A 24,062-nucleotide genomic window follows, 5' to 3' on the forward strand; every position below is an offset into this window, starting at 1 on the left:
GGTGGCTTAATGTAGTAATTCCCTGTGGTCAGAAGAGCATGGTGAAGAAGTTTCTGATCAAAATTAAAAGTCCTATGCAATGCAGAAGGTGGTGCATAATCTTTTTTGAGCTATTTATTATTTCATCAAATCACAAAACAAGTTTCAGTAACTGCTTAGACTAATGGAAGCACTTTTTGTTTTATCTACATTTCCCAAAACAACAATACAACTTGCTTTACAATTTTATGAAATCTATTCCAGATTGTATTTGTCTGGGTCACAAATATGTCTTACAAAAATCTACCCTCATATTGAATACCCAGTCCCTGCTGGAACACCACATATTTCACCTCTAACAGTATGGAACCATGATCAAGAGTGGTTTGTACCAATTTTCTCTGACAAGGTAAGATTGTGACACAAAAAAACCATAATTAAAAACTGAAGTGCAATTCATGCATATGACGTATCTTTATGTTCCTGTAGGATTTTCTAAATAAACAGTGCAACAAGTATGAGATTGATCTGAACAAGCATGAAGATGAGTGGTACAAGGGTCATACAATTGATGGAAGAATATTATTCCCAGCAACAGGATATCTGGTAATATACTCATAAAAATTAAAGGACATTTAAAGGAACAAGTAGTGTATGCCTCGCTCATATCACTGTTATAATTTTTCTGTTTTCCTTCTTATCACCTTGGTGCAAGGGAACAAATTTCATTTCATATTTCATTATTAATAACACTGGTTTATTCAGATTTACTAGCATTACAATTTCATTTTTAAGTATCTTCTTTACATGGTGTTGGTTTTCTCTCTTCATCTCTGTCATTTTCATTTTAACATTAGTTATTTCATGATAGTTGATGTTTTGTAGCTATTCAGGTACATTTCTGGTTTTTCTTTTGGCATATTGTTACCTATATTTTCTATGTTTGCTTAACTTAAAACATATAGTGATGAAATACTGTTTCCATTTGTATAGCATGTTTTCTCATACTTGAAAATGGCCCACCTCTCTGTGCTGTCAGACAAAGAGCTATATGTATAAAAGTATATTATTGTTTTTTATTCTCTTTTTATTTTGATACTGCCTTCAAGACTTCAATTATTTTCTAGTAATCATGTTTTAAGTGAGCTTCTGCCTAGTTCAGTACCTTCAGCATTAAGATGTAATTTTATTTTAATCAGAGGTCAACTTAATGTTCAAAGCATAGTACCACAATTAAAACATTTTAATTTTTAATAAATATATATGATAATCACATTACATTTACAGATATAAAACCCTTATTTGATCTCATTCTACAAAGTAGCTATGCAATTTCAAACCTTTTTACAAGTTTGATTGCTTTATGGGCTTAAACGATTGTATTCATGAAAGGTTCTGTCTGAAGCATGTTGTTTGTAATATAATTAAAAAAACATCATGTGTATCAGATCAACATCTGCTGGACACAATAGCATCACAGTCCAAATGATTAAGCTTATTATTGACCCACTACTGACTAGATGTCAGTGTGCTCCCTGCCGCCATTGGATAAGCAGCTGCAGCAGCAAGTCGTATACTCCTAGCTCACTCATTTGTTACATAGTTTAATTCTTAATTTCTTTGCGTGTTTTTGGTACTTGCATTGTTTAATTCATAAATTTCAGGCGTATTATAGTATTTGAGAGTTGTAGCATCGCGTTTTAGTACCCGAATAGTGTAAAATCACGTAGTCTCCTTCCGCCGCCGAGCAGTGAGTCAGCAATGCGCAAGTAGCAGCATTACTGCATTTGCTAGGCAGTCTTGTATTTTAATAACCGTTTAAATTTTGTGTCAATTTGTTTGCGCTCTCTGTAGATTAGTTCAGATGTTCTTTGCACAACAGTTTTTAGCATGGTTAGGGACTGCAACTGCTGTGTTCGGATACAGGCTGAGTTGGCATCCCTTCACTCCCAGCTTCAGGCAGTGTTGGCTTCGGTCACACAGCTTGAGGCTGTTGCCAATGAGCATCACTGTGGGGGTCCGGATGGGGGTTTGTCGGGGACGGCCAGCTCGTCCCACGCATCCCCCGATCGGACTACGACTGTGGTTGCCTGGGATACTGCCCGCATTGAGGCTGATCCTTCACCTGTGGTAGGGTGGGAGGTTGTTTCAAGGTGTGGCAGGGGGCAAAAGACATTCCAGAGGGCTGAACAGAAGGCCTCTCCAGTTTGTCTGACGAACCGGTTTCAGGATCTGTCTCAGGCTGATACTGATCTTCGGCCTGACATGGCTGCTTGTCCTGTTCCAGAGGTTGCCCCTCACTCTGCAAGATCCGGGCGGTCGCAGAGGGTGGGCTTACTGGTAGTTGGGAGCTCCAACGTCAGCGCATAATGGGGCACCTTAGGGATATAGCAGCAAGAGAGGGGGAAAAAAACCAATGTGCACTCCGTGTGCATACCAGGGGGGGTGTCATTCCATATGTGGATAGGGTTCTTCCGGATGCCGAAATTTTTACAAAGGTACAGACGGTGTATAGAAAGGATAGATTGCATGCAACTGGTGGTGGAGTGTTCATCACTGTTAGTAGTAGTTTATCCTGTAGAGAAGTAGAAGTGGATAGTTTCTGTGAATTATTATGGGTGGAGGTTACACTCAACAACCGAGCTAGGTTAATAACTGGCTCCTTTTACCAACCTCCCGACTGAGGAGCATTAGTGGCAGAACAACTGAGAGAAAATTTGGAATACATTTCACATAAATTTTCTCAGCATGTTATAGTCTTAGGTGGAGATTTCAATTTACCAGATATAGACTGGGACACTCAGATGTTTAGGATGGGTGGTAGGGACAGAGCATCGAGTGACATTATACTGAGTGCACTATGCGAAAATTACCTCGAGCAATTAAACAGAGAACGAACTCATAGAGATAACATCTTGGACCTACTGATAACAAAGAGACGTGAACTTTTTGACTCTGTATGTGCAGAACAGGGAATCAGTGATCATAAGGCCGTTTCAGCATCCCTGAATATGGAAGTTAATAGGAATACAAAAAAAAGGGAGGAAGGTTTATCTGTTTAGCAAGAGTAATAGAAGGCAGATTTCAGACTACCTAACAGATCAAAACAAAAATTTCTGTTCCAACACTGACAATGTTGAGTGTTTATGGAAAAAGTTCAAGGCAATCGTAAAATGTGTTTTAGACAGGTACGTGCTGAGTAAAACTGTGAGGGACGAGAAAAACCACCGTGGTACAACAACAAAGTTAGGAAACTACTGCAAAAGCAAAGAGAGCTTCACTCCAAGTTTAAACGCAGCCAAAACCTTATTATGGGCAATCGACAGTGCTGAACGATTGAACAGAATGCATCTGAGTTGGTGAGATAGATACAAATGCAGTAGGTGGAGTAAAGGATTCAGTAAGCAGGCCTGGCAACAGTAGACCAGGTAGTTCTGTCCCATGATTAGAATAATGTGGCCCTCAGCTTTGTAACCTGTGAAACACCTTCACTGTAGAAGTCATGTTGGCCATTAAGTTATTTAACTTAATGAGCAATTGCATTTGTAATTATGTCATATTTTTTATATGTGATCTGTGTGAATAAACTCTTTCAGGTAGTTACAGAAAACTCACAGATCTGACCTGCCATTTTTTTCCATTCATAATATGCATGTTTCCACCCCATCACAATACATCACAAATTTTTGTTTGAACACATGTATGCCCATACCAGGAAATGATGGTCATTTAAGGTGTCTGGCACCCAGCATATAATAAGCACATAATTGTTAGTTGCTTAAAAGTAGATGTACATGCTTATTGATCCATTTATAGGAAGCACATTTAAGTATCTATTATATGTCACATATGAAATTGAAGTATGACGGTGTGCTGCAGCCAATAAATAGAGTATTTGTCCTTCAGAAGAAGGCAGTTAGAATTCTGTGCAATCTCAGATGTAATGGGCCATGTAAGAAGATGTTCTAGAGTAAGAAATTACTTACATTACGATCTATATATACTTCTAAACGTATGCTACTAATTTTAAAACATGAGCAGTACAATAGTTTAAAGAAAGATAAACTTATTTCTAACACATGGAGAGACTGTAACTAACACTTAGCAAGGCATAACCAAAAGGTTCAGACAACAGACCCTATCATATGGGTATCAACCTGTTTAACCAGCTTCGAAAGTACATAAAAAGTTTAAATGGAATCCTCTTTGAAGGAGTACTTAATAATAGGTTATTTTTAACAAAGAATTTCTCTCAAGGAAATAGACTATCTTCATCTGTAGCACATTATTTATCGCTAATTGAGATATCTTGCCTCTTCCAGTTTTTACCTCTGTCCGGCCATGACCATCACCCACTCCCTCCTAACAAGATCCCCCCTATCATCTTCAAGTAATTCCATGAACTCATTCTCTTTTCCTAGATCCCTTCCAAATAGCATAAACCCCTTGATGGACTAAATTATACCCAGCTATAACCTTACATCAGACTCTGATTTAATCGTCCTCACTCCAGACAAAAGATCCCCCACAGCTGTGATTAACTGCAGAGATTATTTGACAGAAGGTATCTGTCAGCTGTCTGACTCTTCCTGCTACATTGTGACATCCCAGAAGTCCAGCATAACCTCCAACCCCTACACAAACTCGTAGGTCCATCCCAGAATATCTCCCAGATCCCACAAGAACACCTACCTTTTCATGCTTCCCAAAACTCATAGACCTAACAATTGTGGATGCCCATTTTAACTGGCTGCTGGGCTCCCACTGAAATAATCTCAGCTCTTATTGACCAGTGTCTCCATCCCATTGCCTGCAGCCTACCTTATCATATCAAAGATACTAATCACTTTCATCATCATCTTCTATCTATCTGGATCTGTACTTGTCATTGTTGACACCTCCTCAGTATACGGTGACATATCGCACACTAATGACCTTGGCACCCTCGAACACTAACTCCTGCAACAGCCTACTGACTAAAATCATCACTTAAGACCAACTACATTCATATCCATAACTACTTCTTGAGTGTAGGGATGACATACTAACAAAGCCATGGTACAGCCATGAGCATCCACCTAATGCCGTCCTATGGTGTCATGTTTATGGTCTGTTTGAAGGAAACCTGCAGGGTCACCCAAAATCTCAAACCACTTGTCTGCCATAGGTTCATTGATGATATCTTCATGATTTCGATACAAGGTGAAGACGTTTTATCCTTATTCCCACAGAGCCTCAATATCATCTCATTTACCATCTGCTTCACTGGTCCTCCTAAACCTAGCCTGCTAAGTTCTCAGATGTTGACCTCCACCTTTCCAATGGAAACATAAACACTTCTGTCCATATCAAATCTACTAACCATCAACACTACATTAATTTTAAATGGTGTCATCCCTTCCATGCCAAAATGTCTCTCTGACGGTCACCCACTGATAGGACATCTGCAATGATGGGCAATTATCACTCAGTAAGCTCAAGGTAATTACTAAGGCCTTCACAGAGAGGCGTTACCCCAAAAACCTAGTCCACAAACAGATTACCCATGCCATAGCCACATAAGCCCCTAATCCTCCATTGTTTCTAATGAATGAGGTGCATAAAGCAACACTCCTTCCATTACCCAATATCTCCATGGACTAGCGCACATAAATCATATTCTTTACAAGGCCTTCAACTACATATTGTGAAAATGAGGAATAGCCTACTAACCACCTTCCCAAGTCTAATTCCTGTGGCTTTACTATCTACACATCCAGTACATTTTAACTCCAGTCCTGTCACAGGCATAACCTATCCTATCAGAGGCAGGGCCACCTGTCCAAGCAGCCATGTTATGTATCAGCTTGGCTATAACTTGTATATAGCATTTTATTTGGACATGACCACTAACCAGCTGTCCACCTAAATGAGTGGCTACAGCTGGGAGTTGTCCTCCCAACTCTAGCTTTTTTTAATAAAATGGATCAGAATTGTCATTGCTACCTTTAATCCAATAATCTTTATGGCCTCAGCCTCGGCTACCTCTCCCCCCCCCCCCCCCTCCCCCTTCCCAGCCAAGTAGCAGTCCCACCCCATTATTGTAAGCCAGGGCAATGCACCTGTGCAGATTTATTTGTGTTTATGGGTATTATAACAATATGTTATTCCATCCTGGACTTCTTTCCATTATATGGATATTCTGTTAGATCTGAAAACTCAGCAATGTTCTGAGTCTTTTTTATGAACCTATTGGTGACAACGGCTTAACTTTATCCCTTTGCTATCTGAATACTTCTTTAAGAAAACTGAAGGGGGCTGTTTTAAGTATATCATTTCGGCATTTCCTAGCTGGTCATATGAGAAGATGATGTTTGTTTGGCATTCAAAAGTATCATCAAGGACTTTCTGGGAAATACACGAGCCCAGAATGGTGTCAAAATTGTTCAACAACTCTTAGGGTACTTTAAAAAGCTTGGCTGTAACATGAGTATCAAACTGCATTTCTTACATAGCCATCTTGCTAACTTTCCAGAAAATCTTGGTGCTGTTAGTGATGAACAGTGTGAGCAATTCCACCAAGATTTGAGGATCATGGAGGCAAGTTATCAAGGTAGATGGGATGTCAGTATGATGGCTGACTACTGTTGAAGCATCAAACAAGAATGTCCCCAGATGGAACATTGTAGGACAAGTTATAAGTGAAAATTTGTACCCTAATATCTGTTTTTATTATTTGTATAAACACAATGTAACTTTAAATATTATAATAATCTCTGAATGAATAATATATTCTAATATTCTACAACGTTTGGTTAGTACCCACTTTATTTTCCTTTGTATGCCCAATTTTAATGACTTTTAGGGTAAAGAGAGAGCATCCTGTAGTTTAAAAACTTGATGTGATAGAGAAAAACTGCTAACAGTTTTGAATTCAGAGGCCAAAAGTTAGTTAATAAAAGTCACAGATCTAGGACAACAAAATTGCTGTTCCCCAGTGTAATTGATCATAGTACGACATTATAAATTTGTTTTCAAACAACTGTACACAGAAGATCACTGAAATGACCCAGTGTAATGTCATTACAAGCTGCTGACCTGGTGACAACATGGTGCCTTTGTAGAAAACTCACTTATTTGTGTCACAATGTATTGGCTCCAAGTGGCAGCAAAAGTGACAAATATCTGTGGTACTGAATGCACACAGTTGTTTCGGACTGGTTGGAAGGAAGGCAGGAAATATGGTCTGGCAGAAAAAAATAAAAACTGCACCTCCAGGAATATGTGCCTTCTGATGCAAAGAGACACTTTGTGTTTTTACTTTTACACCTTCTATTATTTATATTCCACTTAGTACTTACTATACCTATATTTACAATACAGTAATATTTTCCATATTTTCCCAGGTTCTCGCTTGGAAGACATTGGCAGCACATAAAGGCTTCAAGTATGAAACTCTGCCAGTCATTTTTCACAATGTGCGCTTTCAGAGGACAACTGTGTTTCCTTCCACTGGTACTTTTGACATTTTGTATTCAATACAATGTGTAATACTATACATTAAACTATAAACACAAAATGAATGTGTGATGTTCCTTTACAGTAAGCTATAAATATCATAATAATTCATCCTGGACAAGGACTATCCCTTAAAAAATAATGATAATCACAAGATTGAAAATCAGTTATTATAAGGGTGTTTTTAGTACATCTTAAGAAACCAGTATTGTATTAAATCAGTATTACTGAGAAGAAATAATTACAAAAACTAGAATCTTTTTACATATGTTTTCTGGCTCTGTAGTACATTGTCTGCAGTTCATATCCATCTCATTCTCCATAGGAGCATGTTTGTTCATGTTCTGAATGAAACACCCTTCATCATTTTAATTCTTGACATTAATATCCATCCATACTTCTCTTCAAAACCAACATAATAAAACTATGCATCAGAGTAACAGTTAACAAAGCTCGTCTTAATAAACAACTCAACTGGTGAAGAACATGTGAACTTCAGAATGTAGTTGGCACACTTTACCTCTACTTATAACAAAGCTGTTTGTATAAGAACCATCTTGAAGAATAACATTTTAATTACATCATCTTTCTGATTGAAACATAGATTTCAACAAAAGTATTCATTTTTGGAACTCATTATTTTAGTGTTACAAAAGGATAGTATTTGTTACTTACATTAATTTTAAATTTTTGTATTGAAGGCTCTAGAAGTTGCAAGTTTCTGTTTACACACACACACACACACACACACCATGATGGGAGAATTATCCAAATAGGACCTAAATCAGCAGATGTGATATGCATGTAAAGTCAAACAAATGATTAAAATTTCAGGAAAATTAGATGATTTATTCAAGAGCTTCACAAATTGGATAAGTCAGTAACATGTTGGTCCATCTCTGGTCCTTATGCAAGCAGTTATAAAGCTTGATATTGGTTGACAGACTTTGCAGGTGTTCTCCTGAGGGATATCAAGCCATACTCCGTCCAGTTGACGTGGTAGATCGTCAGAATCTCAAGATGGTTACAGACCCTGCCGATAATGCTCCAGTCATTTTCAGTTCTCAGTTGGGGAGAGATCTGGCAAGCTTGCTATCCAAAGTATGGTTTTACAAATATGGAAGACAAGCAGTAGAAACTCGCCATATGTGGGCAGGCATTATCTTGTTGAAAGGTAAGCCCAGGACGGCTTGTCATGGAGGGCAACAAAATGGGGCTGGGACATAGAATATTATTGACATATAGCTGTGCTGTAAGGGCACCGCAGATCACAACCAAAGGGATTCAGCTATGAAAAGAAATGGCACCCCAAGTATCACTTCTGGTTGTTAGGCAGTATGGCAGGTGACAGTCAAGTTGGTTCCCACCGCTGTCTGGGGCATCTGCAGACATGTCTTTGGCCTGTATATCACTGAATGGAGTAGAATTGTCTTCAGTGATGAGTCCCACTTTGAACAGAGCCCCAATGGCCAGTAAAGATGTGGCTGTAGAAGCATCAGACTGCAGTTGGGTACCAACCACATTGTCACTTGCCTTTCTGTCCGACAGTCAGGAGTGATGGTCTGACATGCCATTTCATATCATAGCAGGACCCCTTTGGTTGTCATTTGTGGAACCCTTACAGTACAGCAGTACATCAGTGATGTTCTATGCCCCATTTTGTTGCCCTTCATGGCAAGCCATCCTTAGCTTACATTACAGTAAACTGATGTCCACTTGCAAATGGCAAGAGTATTTACTGCTTGTCTTCTTTCTTGCTAAACCCTACTTTTGCCAGAAAGATCACTGGACATCTTCCCTGTTAAGACTGTTTGGAATTTTGATGATGTAAAATGCCAACTGGACAGAGTTCGGCACAATATCCCCCAGAAGGACATCCAACAACTCTGTCGATCAATGCCAAGTGGAATAACTGCTTGCATAAGGATTACATGTGTACCAACATTTTATTCACTTGCTCAATTAGTGATGCTCTTTCTCTGGAATAAACCATCTAATTTTTCTGAAATTGTAATCCTTTGTTTGCCTGCACATACACATCATATCTACTGATGTAGGTCCTCTTAGGATAACTGCTTCATGGAGTGTTATTATTTTTTACTTTCTGTGTGTGTGTGTGTGTGTGTGTGTGTGTGTTATTTCTGCACTGTGGTGTCAAAAGTCTGGGATACCTCCTAGTTTTATGTCAGACCTCCTTTTGCCCGACGCAGTGCAACTCGATATAGCATGGACTCGACAAGTGATTGGACGTCCCCTGCAGAAATATTGAACCATGCTGCCTCTGTAGCCATCCAGAGTTGAGAAAGTGTTGCTATGCAGGATGTTGTGCACAAGCAGACCTCACAGTTATGCCCCATAAATGTTCTATAGGACTCAGGTCAGTCAATCTGGGTGGCCAAATTGTTTGTTCAAATTGTCCAAAATAGTCTTAAAACCAATTGTGGACAATTGTGGCCTGATTACATGACATCATTGTTTGGGAGCATGAAGTCTATGAATGTCTGCAGTAGGCCTTCAAGTAGCTGAACATAAGCGTTTCTTGTCTGTGATCTGTTCAGTTGCACAAGAGGACTGAGTTCATTCCATGCAAACAAACCCTAACCTTTTGGAGCCACCACTAGTTTGCACAGTGCCTTGTTGACAACTCTGATCCGTGGCTTCACGAGGTCTAAGCCACAACTGAACTCTACCATCAGCTCTTACCAACTGGACTCGGGACTCACCTGACCAGACCTTGGTTCTCTAGTAATCTAGGGTTCAATCAATAAGGCACAAGTCCAGGAGAGATGCTGCAGGTCATGTCATGCTGCTAGCAAAGACACTTGTGTTGATAATCTTTCTGCAATAGCTTATTGACAACAAATTTCACTTTTTTAAAGTGAAGGCATTGTCCATGGAGTGAGAGGTAATGCCTGAAATTTGGTATTTTCGGCACACTCTTGATGCTGTGGATCTCAGGATGTTGAATTCCCTTTTGGAGTATCACATGTGTCTAGCTCCAACTCCATTCCACATCCAAAGTATGTTAACTCTGATCGTGTGACTATAATCACATCAGAATACTTTTTACATGACTCAACTGAGCACAAATGACAGCTTAGCACTGCCCTTTTTATAACTTGTGTATGGAATACTACTGCCATTTGTGGATGTGCATATTGCTATCCCTTGACTTTTTCCACCTCAGTGTATATATATTGTCCTGTGGTCACATAGTTGGTTGACATTTAGTTATGGCACACATAATCTTTTTATTTATATCTTTTGTCCAACTTTTCATGTATTATAGTATCACTTCAGTTACAAAAAACAGTGTTTCTGTGATGAAAACCTTCATTCACAATTTAATATAATGTGTCTCTTGATCATCTCGTGGCTCTCATTTTCGACAGACACCAGCTTTTTAAATGTGTTTAGTATTGTTTATGAATTATTTATGTATTATGGATTTAGTTCACCACACAGAGCGGTTGGGTCACCGACAGGCACAGTGAAAAAGAATGTTGGAAATATTTCAGTTTTCAGCCCAAGTCCTTCTTCAGAAGTAAAAAACTCACACAAATTCATGCAAGAACAACTCACATTCACATATTGCCACTGAGCACTAAAATTCAAAGGCAGTTGTGTCTGATGCAAGCAGCAATGTGCCTGAGGTGGGTAGGGGGGCTAAGGAAGGGGTGCGGGTGGGGAGTGTGAGAGATAGCTGGTGAAGAGGCTAATGCTGCCTGTAGGAGCATGCAAGGACATGGTGAAGAGAGAATAGGGCTTCTAGGTCCAAGATAATGTGGCTGTGCTGGGGGTGGGGATGTAGAGAAGACGAAAAGTGCATTTCCAGCATAGAACATGTGCCTGGATCTGGAGTGGAAGAAGGGAGGCAGACAGGAAGTGGAAGAGAAAGATACTATTGAATGTTAGTTGAGTCAGGACGGTTATGCAAATGAAGCATAAGTTGTTAGGAGAGTTCCCACTTGCACATTTAAGGAATGCTGGCATTCATTGGGAGAATTCAGAATGCAGAGGCTATAAAGCAAACAATGTGAAGCACATCATCTTAGGTGGCACATTCAACAACTGGCTGGTCCATGTATCTCTTGATCACAGTTTGGTGGTGGCCATTCACACAGACAGATAGCTTATTTATTGTGATTGTCATGTAGAATATATCAATGTGGTTGCAGCTAAATTGGTAGATCACATTGCTGCTTTCACAGGGAAATGTCAGTGACAGGGCTGGAGTAGGTTCTAGCGAGGTTGTACGGGACAGGTTTTGCATGTAGATCTGGTGCAGAGATACGAGCCATGGAGCAAGAGGTTGAGAGCAGGGTTAGAATAGGGACAGACAAGGATCTTGTGTGGGTTGGGTGGACGGTTGAATACCACTGTCAGAGGGGTTGAGGGGATAATGGGGAGGGTATTGCTCATCTCAGGTTACAACGAGAGGTACCCTGTCCCCACAGGCAGCATTAGCCTCTTCCACTGTGGTCCCTCGCCCTCTCCTCCCCACACCTCGTCCTTAACCTCACTACCCACCCCAGCTGGGTTGCTGCTTGCATCAGACACAGTCGGGCTTTAGTGCCCGGTGACAGTGACCGTGTACATGAGTTATTCTTGTGTGAATGTGTGTGTTTCCAACTTCTGAGAAAGTACTTTGTCTGAAAGATGAAATATTTCTAGCATTCTCTTTCTTTGTGCCTGTCTGTGATTTGATGCCTTCACTATCTGCTGAGTAGCAATCTATCATTTCCATATTGATATGTTATTCTTTCCTGACTTTTCATGGTTTCATAAGGATGTTCACTAACTTGAAGCAAATGTTGATAGCAGAACTGTGGATTGACTGTATGTGAATTTCATATTTGAATTTTATGGTAACGTTTTTAAAACCAAACAATGAGGTACACAGATAACCTTTTCAGTAACGCTATCTGGAAATAATATAAAAAACTAAAACAATGCATATTTTGTTCCAGGGAAACTCACTTTCTTTGTTGAGATGATCTTTGCAGAAGGACAATTCATTATTTGTGAAAGTGACCAAATAGTTGTGACTGGTCAGATATTTGTCTGCCAGGAACCAGATAAGGAATTTATTTGCTTGAATAAAGCTTCCCAGACTGGTGAACAAAGTACTATGCCATTACTCAAGAGCAAGGAAGCGTATTTGGATTTGCGTTTACATGGGTATCAATACACAGGAGTCTTTAAGGGAATGTTGGAAATAGATGGTATGAAAACTGATCTGAAATATTTGATGTGTGTTTGTCATAAACAGCATATAAGCAATTTCTTTAACTACATATGTATAAGCATTTTGATGAGAAATGTTATCTTACACTTTTTTTTCTCTTCCGCAATAATTTTTCTCTCTTATTTTAAATCATAGTTGATACTTGGCAGATAACTAAACAAATTTTTTGCAGATAGTGGAGCCAAAGTTCATTTTACCAATAACTGGGTTGCTCTGATGGACTCTGTTCTGCAGGTAGCCTTAATGAAGAGTGCTTTCAGTTATTTCTCACATATCTGTTTTCCAACAAAACTGCAGAAGGTGATTATTGATCCGCAGAAAGTTTGTCAGACAGGTTGGTATTGAAAGACTGTTAATATTTAGTCTCTTTTCTTTTGCTTTTATTTCTTTAAGCTTTTGAATTATGTCATCCAGAAGACTTACATAGCATTTCCTAATTTTGTCCTTTACAAGAATAATTCTCTTTTCTTAAGAGGAAACACTGGTAATAATCTTCCTCGCAGATGAAATGGACTTTGCAAGTTTTGGTTCAGGGTCAGGGGCCTCTACTGACCTGCTTGATTGTCATTTCATTTTTTGTGTAAAGTAATTGAGCCTCATGTCATACACAATAACAAGTCAACTTATCAAATAACTTTAAATGCCACTCCTATGTTGCTGAGAAATTTGTTTTTATAATAGCCTTCCACAAAGCTTTCTCATAATAAATTAATCATGTAAATCATTGAATTATCTATCAATGAAAATTATCAGTTTTTGAAAATGTAATGTAATTTTATAGATAAAAAAATTTTTATCTGTTGAATTACATTATACAATATTATTTGTTCCGTTAAATGTATGGTATGAGCTATTCAAGACATTTAAATCACTCAGCACGCTACCGTATTGTGCACTTGAGTGATGTTTTCATCTTCTGTTTTAGGACTTTCTTCATGTGGGTTATTTCCAAGAGAAGCAGAACTACATTTCTCATTCATTTATTCATTCATGTTCCAGTAATCCATCAAGAAAGAAAACATTCTGAAATGTGGAACAAATCAAAGTACATATTGTAGTGGCATAGGCTTCCATCGCCAGAGTCAGTTAGTATAGTGCCACATCATATTGTAAAATAACTATCACTGGATAAAACTGATGCTTTGGTCAGTGTGTGGAGAAGTCTGCATTTGAAAACCAGACGGTCAGTATCAACATGCACCCAGGAGCATTAACATTTGGTTTAAACTAGGAAGTTTGGTGGAAAGGGGTACAGTACATTCATCCTGGCCGCAAGTAAAGTCCTGTCCACCAGAGGGGCGTGACGGGGTGTGAGTTGTGCTAGGGTAGCTCAGTTGGTAGAGCACTTGTCTGTGAAATGCAAAGGTCCCGAGTTCGAGTCTCGGCCCGGCACATAGATTTAATCTGCCAGGAAGTTTCATATCAGTGCACACTCCACTGCAGAGTGAAAACCTCATTCTGGAAACATAACCCAGGCTGTGGCTAAGCCATGTCTCCACAATATCCTTTCTTTCAGGAGTGCTAGTTCTGGAGGGTTCGCAGAAGAGCTTCTGTAAAGTTTGGAAGGTAGAAGACGAGATACTGGCAGAAGTAAGGCTGTGAGGATGGGGCGTGAGTCATGCTTGGGTAGATCAGTTGGTAGAGCACTTGTCCGCAAAAGGCAAAGGTCCCATGTTCGAGTCTCGGTCCGGCACACAGTTTTAATCTGCCAGGAAGTTTTTGACATTATTCATGCTGACCGCAGTGTGACTGTGGAAATGATGGTTGATAAGGTTGAAGTTAGTACTGGTACAGTTCATAACATTATCTGTAATAAGCTGAAGTCCCACAAAACATGTGCAAGATGGATGTGGCTGTGCAAGGAAACAAGGTTGAAAGTGTGCACAGAGCTAAAGGAACATTACGAAAGAGAAGGTGATCACTATCTCAGCAAAATTTTAACTTGTGATGAAACATGGGTTCACTGATATGAGCCACAATAAAAAACAAAGCATGTAGTGGAAGCACACCAACTTACCTGTCAAGAAAAAACTCAAAAGCCAACCATCAGCAGGAAAAGTCGTGTTGATGGTGTTTTCGGATGCTGAAGGTCTAGTTTTTTGCGATTATCTTCAAGAGCAGCTTACACTGAACAGACAATATTACTCAGATTTGCTTTTAAACAAGGTCAAGCAGTTTCAAATGATACTGAAGTCAAATTTTAAGAATGATTCAATGGCTCAGAATAGAATTTCGACACTGCCACAGGTTGCACATTCTCTTCAGACATAAATCATGCTTATAATATATTGATATCTTATACCAAGCTTCATGAGAAACTTATTACATCACCAAGAATAACAGGTGGTTCTGACTTCCAAGAAATGTTAGTAATGTTGTGGATGATTTCAAAACATGAACAAAAAGTAAAATCTTAAATGACATGATGGAAACTGATAAATTAAATATGAGGGTCATTCAATAAGTAATGCCCCAAATTTTTTTTCTCAGAACATATGTACTGTTAAGAGTCAGAATTTAGTGACAATATACATCAGCATGTCTTGTCCATGCCCTATTTTTCTATGTAGTCTCCATCATGTTCTACAGCTGTATGCCAACATTGTGGAAGAGCATGTATTCCCTGCTGGTAAAAGCTGTTGCCCTGTAGGCATAGCCATGTTTTCATTGCATGACTGACAATCTCGTCATCTTCAAAGTGTGTTCCCCACAGAGAAGCTTTTAAGCAGCCCAAAGAGATGGAAGTCTTAGGGTGCAGGGTCTGGACTGTAGGGTGGATGAGGCAATGATGTCCAGCCCAATTTGGCAATGTGTTTCTGGGTTCTCAGACTTGTGTGTGGGCGTGCATTATCATGTTGGAGCAAGATTTTTGCTGAATTCTTGTCCAGTCAAACATATTGGAAGCGGTTCTTGAGTTTATTCAGAGTCTTCACAAACGCCTCTGAATTGATGGTTGACCCTCTTGGCATCACATCCATGAGAATGACACCATCATAATCCCTGAAGGCTGTCACCTTGACTTTTCCAGCAGAAGAGATTGTCTTGAATTTCTTCTTTTGTGGTGAATGAGAATGGTGCCACCCTGTGGACTGCTTTTTATTTCTGGTACTATATGGTGCACCAAGTCATCCTCCATAATGATCTGTGACAGAGAGGCCTCTCCATCAGTCTCAAAATGCTCAAACAATTCAGATGAAATGATCTTTCTTTGAATCTTGTGGTCCGCTGTGAGCATTTGTGGAACCCATCATGAGCACCTCTTTGAATATTCGAGAGTCTTGATCATTGCAGATGCACTTCCAATGCTGACTGACAACCATAGAGCCAATTGTTTTGTTGTGATGTGCTGGTCGGCACAGATAATGGCATCCACATGATTCAGCACTGCACACAAACAGTTATGGATGTTCACCACGGTTTCTTTTTCTGCACACAAGAATTCAATAACAGCACACTGCTTGTAATGTGAGTCATATGTAGATGCAGATGCCATTTTGATGCTGTACTGGGCTCTGCCATCTGCCAGAACAGTTCAAAACTTCACTGGCGCACAGTACAAATAACAAATGTGAAGCACCAATAAGGACGTTTGTCTATGTACACTCCTGGAAATTGAAATAAGAACACCGTGAATTCATTGTCCCAGGAAGGGGAAACTTTATTGACACATTCCTGGGGTCAGATACATCACATGATCACACTGACAGAACCACAGGCACATAGACACAGACAACAGAGCATCCACAATGTCGGCACTAGTACAGTGTATATCCACCTTTCGCAGCAATGCAGGCTGCCATTCTCCCATGGAGATGATCGTAGAGATGCTGGATGTAGTCCTGTGGAACGGCTTGCCATGCCATTTCCACCTGGCACCTCAGTTGGACCAGCGTTCGTGCTGGACGTGCAGACCGCGTGAGACGACGCTTCATCCAGTCCCAAACATGCTCAATGGGGGACAGATCCGGAGATCTTGCTGGCCAGGGTAGTTGACTTACACCTTCTAGAGCACGTTGGGTGGCACGGGATACATGCGGACGTGCATTGTCCTGTTGGAACAGCAAGTTCTCTTGCCGGTCTAGGAATGGTAGAACGATGGGTTCGATGACGGTTTGGATGTACCGTGCACTATTCAGTGTCCCCTCGACGATCACCAGAGGTGTACGGCCAGTGTAGGAGATTGCTCCCCACACCATGATGCTGGGTGTTGGCCCTGTGTGCCTCGGTCGTGTGCAGTCCTGATTGTGGCGCTCACCTGCACGGCGCCAAACATGCGTACGACCATCATTGGCACCAAGGCAGAAGCGACTCTCATCGCTGAAGACGACATGTCTCCATTCGTCCCTCCATTCACGCTTGTCGCGACACCACTGGAGGCGGGCTGCACGATGTTGGGGCGTGAGCGGAAGACGGCCTAACGGTGTGCGGGACCGTAGCCCAGCTTCATGGAGATGGTTGCGAATGGTCCTCGCCGATACCCCAGGAGCAACAGTGTCCCTAATTTGCTGGGAAGTGGCGGTGCGGTCCCCTACGGCACTGCGTAGGATCCTACGGTCTTGGCGTGCATCCGTGCGTCGCTGCGGTCCTGTCCCAGGTCGACGGGCACGTGCACCTTCCGCTGACCACTGGCGACAACATCGATGTACTGTGGAGACCTCACGCCCCACGTGTTGAGCAATTCGGCGGTACGTCCACCCGGCCTCCCGCATGCCCACTATACGCCCTCGCTCAAAGTCCGTCAACTGCACATATGGTTCACGTCCACGCTGTCGCGGCATGCTACCAGTGTTAAAGACTGCGATGGAGCTCCGTATGCCACACAAACTGGCTGACACTGACGGCGGCGGTGCACAAATGCTGCGCAGCTAGCACCATTCGACGGCCAACACCGTGGTTCCTGGTGTGTCCGCTGTGCCATGCGTGTGATCATTGCTTGTACAGCCCTCTCGCAGTGTCCAGAGCAAGTATGGTGGGTCTGACACACCGGTGTCAATGTGTTCTTTTTTCCATTTCCAGGAGTGTATATTAATGGCTTTTTTTTAAATGTGGGGCATTGCTTATTGAATGATGCTCATATAAGTAAAACAAGTGATGTAAAAGGGAAAGATTATTTCAAGCAAGAGTGAAGTATATGTTATGTTACATCAGGAACAACTTCTGTTGCACAAATATTTGGGTTACGAAAAGCAAAGAACTTTCAGTTTGAAGCAGTCAGTTAGATATAGATCAAGTGCTTTCTATATAATTGTATAACAAGCTATCTGTGGTTTAGTGATCCATTGTTTGTAACTGGTCTAAGACATTCTAAGACAGGCTACAGGATATGAGGCAGCCTCTGAAATATATATGCTTGTTACAGGAACACATTTCATTTCTGAAAAGCCTACTTTTCTTCTCTCTCATAGAATAACGAACACTGACCAGCTTTTTTCTTAATGTAACAAAACTAAAGTAAGGAGGTCGAGGCCCAAACCACACATAAGAGCGGTAGTGTTAGGTGAAGAAGCTTACATTCCTCAAAAGACAAAACAAAACAGTAATTGGATTTGCAAAATGCAGGGCAATTGATGACTACATCTAAAAATCTTATAATAAATGTAAATTTCCTTGTAGTACCATTAATGAAAAATTAAGTAGAAGAAGAAAGTGTGAAAAAGCTACAAATGAAGTTAATATTACGTCTACTATTAACCTGTCTTCTGCTAATGATGCAAAGGCCATTTTACTGCCTCCTGGTAATACCAGATGCTAACTCTACTTATTTTTATCTGTTTCTACAAAAATTTGTAGCTAAAAAGCAGTATGAGTACATTATTCATTAAATCATTGCCGAAACTGAGCTGTTTGAAGGCTGAAGACATTTCTGGTCAATCAAACTTTGTAATTAAAAACATAAAGAAGGTCAGAGCACATCCTCTTAATGGGAATGGAAATGAAGTTCCATGCTTCTTGACAGAGTGTAGAGGAACAATGCGGAAGACCTGCACTGCCGTACCAGGCAAGGTCCTAATGGAGGTGGTTTGCTGTTGCCTTCCTCCGACTGCAATGGGGATGAATGATGATGATGAAGACGACACAACGCCACCCAGTTATCTCGGGGCAGGTGAAAATCCCCCGTGCTCAGGAAGCAAGGATGGTACAACAAGACCACGAGCTGCGGACACTTTCTCTTAGTACATTGTACAGTTGTACCTTAGTTATTCTAATTTTCCAAAATGTCTAGAAAGACAATGGTCATTCCAATACACAAAAAGGAGGACAAGTCTTTCACTAATAACTATTGTACAATTCCTTTGGTTACAGTATTTTCTAAAATAATTGAATGTTGCATACAATAGCTAACATGTCTGCATATGTCAGATGATAATATCTCAATCGAGTCTCAGTACGATTTCAGGTCCCAACTGTCAGCAATCAAAGCTGATGGAAACATTATTTCTTTTGAGTGAACCTGTTTTGAATCAAACGTATCTGAAGAAGCCACTCTAATTGATCTGAGTAAGACATATGATTCAGAAAAACCAAAAAATATTCCTGGAAAACTGTGGTGTTATGCCACCTTAAGTCTCCCTCACTGAATCCTACCACAGTAACAGAAAAAAATGTTAATCACTTTTGAATACATCGTGGGAGCAGACACTGATCAATTTCATTATTAATAGTTACTATTAAAATCAGTCTTGACCACAAATTTATTTATTCTGGTAACCAGTATTGACCACACCCGTGGTAATCTTCAGACCTACAAGTCAAATACAAAGTCTGATCACAGGGCTACATACATTAAAGAAAATTATATAAAATTACAAAGTTAAAAATCAATGAATTACCAAAGTGCTGTATGAGCAGGAGCCGGTGGTAAATCACTTCTACATAGTGCAGTGCCCATCTTACTTATGTACTGGAGGCTCCGCCCACTTTTACAGAATGATGTCAGCGCTAACCAATGGGTTAAGAGTTAAATAACAATGAAAAACTCTGTAATTAAAAGAACAGTGACAAGAATGAAAAATAAAAATACATGGAACTTAGCTGGTTGAACAGCTATTGTCAGATAAAATATGTAGAAATATTAAACATGTGATATAAATAAAAATTGTTTCGACAGTACAGAGATTGCCCTCTCTGGGCTGTCGGAGAACCATTTAGAAGCTACTGGTTGCCATAGTAAGTATAGATGCCATTCCAAAGACATGGCAGCAAGCTACTCTGCAATGAGGTTATTGTAATATCAATAGGCAAATACTATTATGTCAGACAACATACCGTGAACAGCAGTGTGTTTTTAAACCTAAAATTTAAAACTTTTGCTATCTCCAACTGCCATACCAAACTGGTCAACAAGGGACTAAATGGAAGCCTTAGACCATTGTAGCAATTTTACATAGGACTAGAATTTTCTATGATTCTCTGGCAGATCTTTTGCTAAGGAGTGACAGTGTTTGATGTATGCTTTGCATACAGATCTTTTCACAGAAGCATGAATTTCTACCAATCTTTGCTGGTCATCACTTGTGTATTCTCTATTGAACCAAGAGTGCAACAGCCTCTGCTTCCTCAGCATTTTCCAAATTTCATTATTAAAACCATGGTTGGTCTCTTCCATCTTTTATCTACTTATTAGGCACATAGCTCTCCAGACAATGATTTACTGTCTGCTTAAACTTTTCACTTAGTTCCTCTATGTCTGCCTTACTGGAACTAAGTGAGGGTTTGAATTTGCACTGTCTTTTCACTTGTATTTTGTATTTCATTGCAACTACGTTCTAATCACTACATATACCAGATTTATGCACTTTGATTTGGTTTCTTTGATTCTGACCATTATGTAATCAATTTGGTAGCATCCTGTGCCCAACAGTTTTATCCATGTATAACATATTTGTGGGTGGTTCTGAAATAATGTATTTGTGATCATCAGTTCATTTTCCATGCAGAAATTGAAAGGTCTTTTTCCTATTTGATTTGTGTTTACTAATCTATGCCTTCCTGTCACTTCAGCTTCTTGCATGTCTGCTACCACAGCATTCCAGCATCAACAGTAATAAGATTCTCTCTTTCCTATACATATGGTGGAACTTTGTTAAGTTGTTTTTACTCATTTTGTATTTCACATCACTGTGACCAGTTGCTATGAAAAGGATAGTTGCTACTCACTGTATAGCAGAGGTACTGAATTGCACATAGGCACAATAAAAAGATTGTCGCAAAATAAGCTTTTGGCCAACAATGTGTTTGTCAAAAGAAGACAATGCACACACACACACACACACACACACACACACACACACACACACACACACACACACACACAGAATCCAGTCTGGCGTAAAGCATAAACTTAAATGCAGATAAGGGCCTACAGCACTATAAGTAATGTTTTTAATTTACCTTAGTCTGAGTTGAATTGTTATGTTATTCTCAAGCAGTTAAATGTGAAGAATGATCTTTTATTAGCCAACAAGATTTTATACATCGAAATTCTGCATTCAAGATCAGTTAATGTGACAGGAGCACACTTGAAGTGAGGAAGATTTGACAGTTAAATCCCACTCATTTGTATTTATGGAATAGTTTGAACCTCAGAGTATGAGGTTTCTCGGAAGATGTTGGCATTTTTGTCCAGCACTTTTTCAGTTTAGATGCAATAGCTGTAGCAGTTTCACAATAAATGTAGTTCAGTGTTTTATTTCAGTATGTTTTAAATAAATATTATTAACAAGCTTTTAGAAATGAGACTTAATTACAATAAATTTTATGATAATGTGAATCAACTGGCAAAAATGACCTAAAAATTCAAATTTTACTAAAAATGGCTGAAAGAATCGCTCTTTAGAAAAAGCATTTGAAAGTATGAAAAACATGAAAATGCAAGACAATCACTACAAAGGACATATTTGAAAATATGGTGCCCTGGACAGAGTTTATGTGGCACAACACCACTCAGAAAAAAATGACTTATCATCAACATTTAGGCCACTCTTATAAATATAAATCATGTTTCATCATTCATGGAAATTATTCAATAACTGATTGCACTAATGAGTAGCTAAAAAATTGGTTCAAATGGCTCTGAGCACTGTGGGACTTAACATCTGTGGTCATCAGCCCCCAGAACTCAGAACTACTTAAACCTAACTAACCTAAGGAAATCACACACATCCATGCACGAGGCAGGATTCGAATCTATGACCGTAGTGGTCACACGGTTCCAGACTGAAGCGCCTAGAACCCCTTGGCCACACCGGCCAGCAGTGAGTAGCTTTTCCAATTTATTTTGATTCCTGAGATGAGGTGTGCACAGTGAGTAGAGGAAGGAATAAGTTGGATGCCCTGTGTGAGGAACAGTGCAATGGGAACATTTCCTGCAGTGTTGGCAACTCACTCAGTTTATACTTCATACTAATCATTTGCTGTGGTGGAGAAGACACACAGAAGTAGCAAGATTTCATCAAAATATTTTTAAAGAGACATAATTCACAATAAACTATTCACTTCATAATAGCTAGTTTAGTTCAACATGGTGGTAGATCACCTAGGGTGGCAGCAGTTACAGATGACACAAAGACTTTTGAATTCTATTGATTAGTTCTGAGCAGGAATGTCATGGAGATAAAGGAAAGTGGGGCATGTTATTTAATCTGATAAGGTTTCAGTGAGCTCAGCTTCTTAATGATTTGTGAGTAAAGGGAAAGAAGGACATACATTTGTGCAAGGAAAGGGTGGTGTTGGGGAAAGAAGTTTTGGTCATTTTGTACAGTTTTAACAACAACTGCCCCATGGCAATCATCTGCTGTGGTAGAAAAGTCACATGGAAGTAACAAGGTTTCATGAAAGTGCATTGTAGCTCTTGGTCACTCACCATCAATCCCAATATAATGAATCAACACACAGGAAATAACAGAGTGCTATCCACTGTTAGTTCATATATGTTGGCAGTATTTCCAGTAATGATGACTTTTGAAACATACCAACAAATACTGATCTCAGGCAGAGACCAAACTGTTGCTGCAAGACAGATTTACCGGTTGAACTTCAGTGTAATTTTCAAAGGAAGCTTGAACTATTTTCCACTCCTTCAGGTTGAACATCAGGTGACTAGTTTTTATTGTTTTCTTTAGCACTGTACATTGAGTTAGAAACAAATACCAGGCTGAATAAACTTGTTTCACTGTTTTCTATTGTTCCTCTTTCTCCTTTCCTGCTCTTCATTCCCCAGACTTTTGTTTCAATTCCATAATGTTAATACCGCTTAAACCAAGCTTCGACTCTTCCACACCAATCTCATAACTGTCAAAAGTTTGTGAAACAAATTGCCGTTCATGTTAAAAATTCAAAGGTCTTGAGAAGGGATGGAGGCACACTGCAGTCAGCTCTTGGTATGGCTATGTTCAGAACAATAGCTGTTGCAATGTTACTACTCTCCAGTAGTACCCTCAGTCTGCGTGCAGCTGATAGATATCAGGTGTGTGGAAGGATGGTGATCTTTTGAGGAACAGCAAGATATTTTTGAGGAATAACAAGATATTTTTGAGGAATAACAAGAGGAATTCCAGGGTCAGCATAATTACAGTAATTCTTTACTTTGGTATTGGACAGATCCTATCTGCCACTGACATGAAGACAACTCAAAAGTAGGGATGGAAAAAACCTACCAGCTTTTCAGTACTATTAACTAGTTTTCTTCAGTTTTTTGTAGTCTCAGTTACAATCACTTTTTAAAAACTGAACTGGTAACTGGCAAAAGAAACCCAGCAAAAATCACCTTACTTTGTCAGGGGTGCAAAAATTTGGAGTTTCTAAGTAAAATATCCTCCCACCATGAACTATGGACCTTGCCATTGGTGGGGAGGCTTGCGTGCCTCAACGATACAGATAGCCGTACCATGGGTGCAACCACATCGGAGGGGTATCTGTTGAGAGGCCAGACAAACGTGTGGTTCCTGAAAAGGGGCAGCAGCCTTTTCAGTAGTTGCAGGGGCAACAGTCTGGATGATTGACTGATTTGGCCTTGTAACATTAACCAAAACGGCCTTGCTGTTGTGGTACTGCGAACGGCTGAAAGCAACGGGAAACTACTGCCGTAATTTTTCCCAAGGGCATGCAGCTTTACTGTATGGTTAAATGATGATGGCGTCCTCTTGGGTAAAATCTTCTGGAGGTAAAATAGTCCCCCATTCAGATCTCCGGGTGGGGACTACTCAAGAGGACATCATCATCAGGAGAAAGAAAACTAGCTTTTTATGGATCGGAGCGTGGAATGTCAGATCCCTTAATCGGGCAGGTAGGTTAGAAAATTTAAAAAGGGAAATGGATAGGTTAAAGTTAGATATAGTGG

General features: G+C 39.9%; 1 protein-coding gene across 1 annotated transcript in view; it reads left to right on the forward strand.

Moving 5' to 3' along the window:
- Window positions 1–24,062, forward strand: part of LOC126353899 (fatty acid synthase-like) — a 416,829-nt gene that overhangs the window by 242,400 nt on the left and 150,367 nt on the right. Inside the window, exons 14-18 of the mRNA XM_050003123.1 lie at window positions 244–388; window positions 469–585; window positions 7,365–7,473; window positions 12,447–12,701; window positions 12,897–13,058. Coding sequence (XP_049859080.1) covers window positions 244–388; window positions 469–585; window positions 7,365–7,473; window positions 12,447–12,701; window positions 12,897–13,058 — 788 coding nt within the window. The remainder of the gene's footprint in view (window positions 1–243; window positions 389–468; window positions 586–7,364; window positions 7,474–12,446; window positions 12,702–12,896; window positions 13,059–24,062) is intronic.

The sequence above is a fragment of the Schistocerca gregaria genome, chromosome 3, assembly GCF_023897955.1.
Source record: "Schistocerca gregaria isolate iqSchGreg1 chromosome 3, iqSchGreg1.2, whole genome shotgun sequence".
NCBI lineage: Eukaryota > Metazoa > Arthropoda > Insecta > Orthoptera > Acrididae > Schistocerca > Schistocerca gregaria.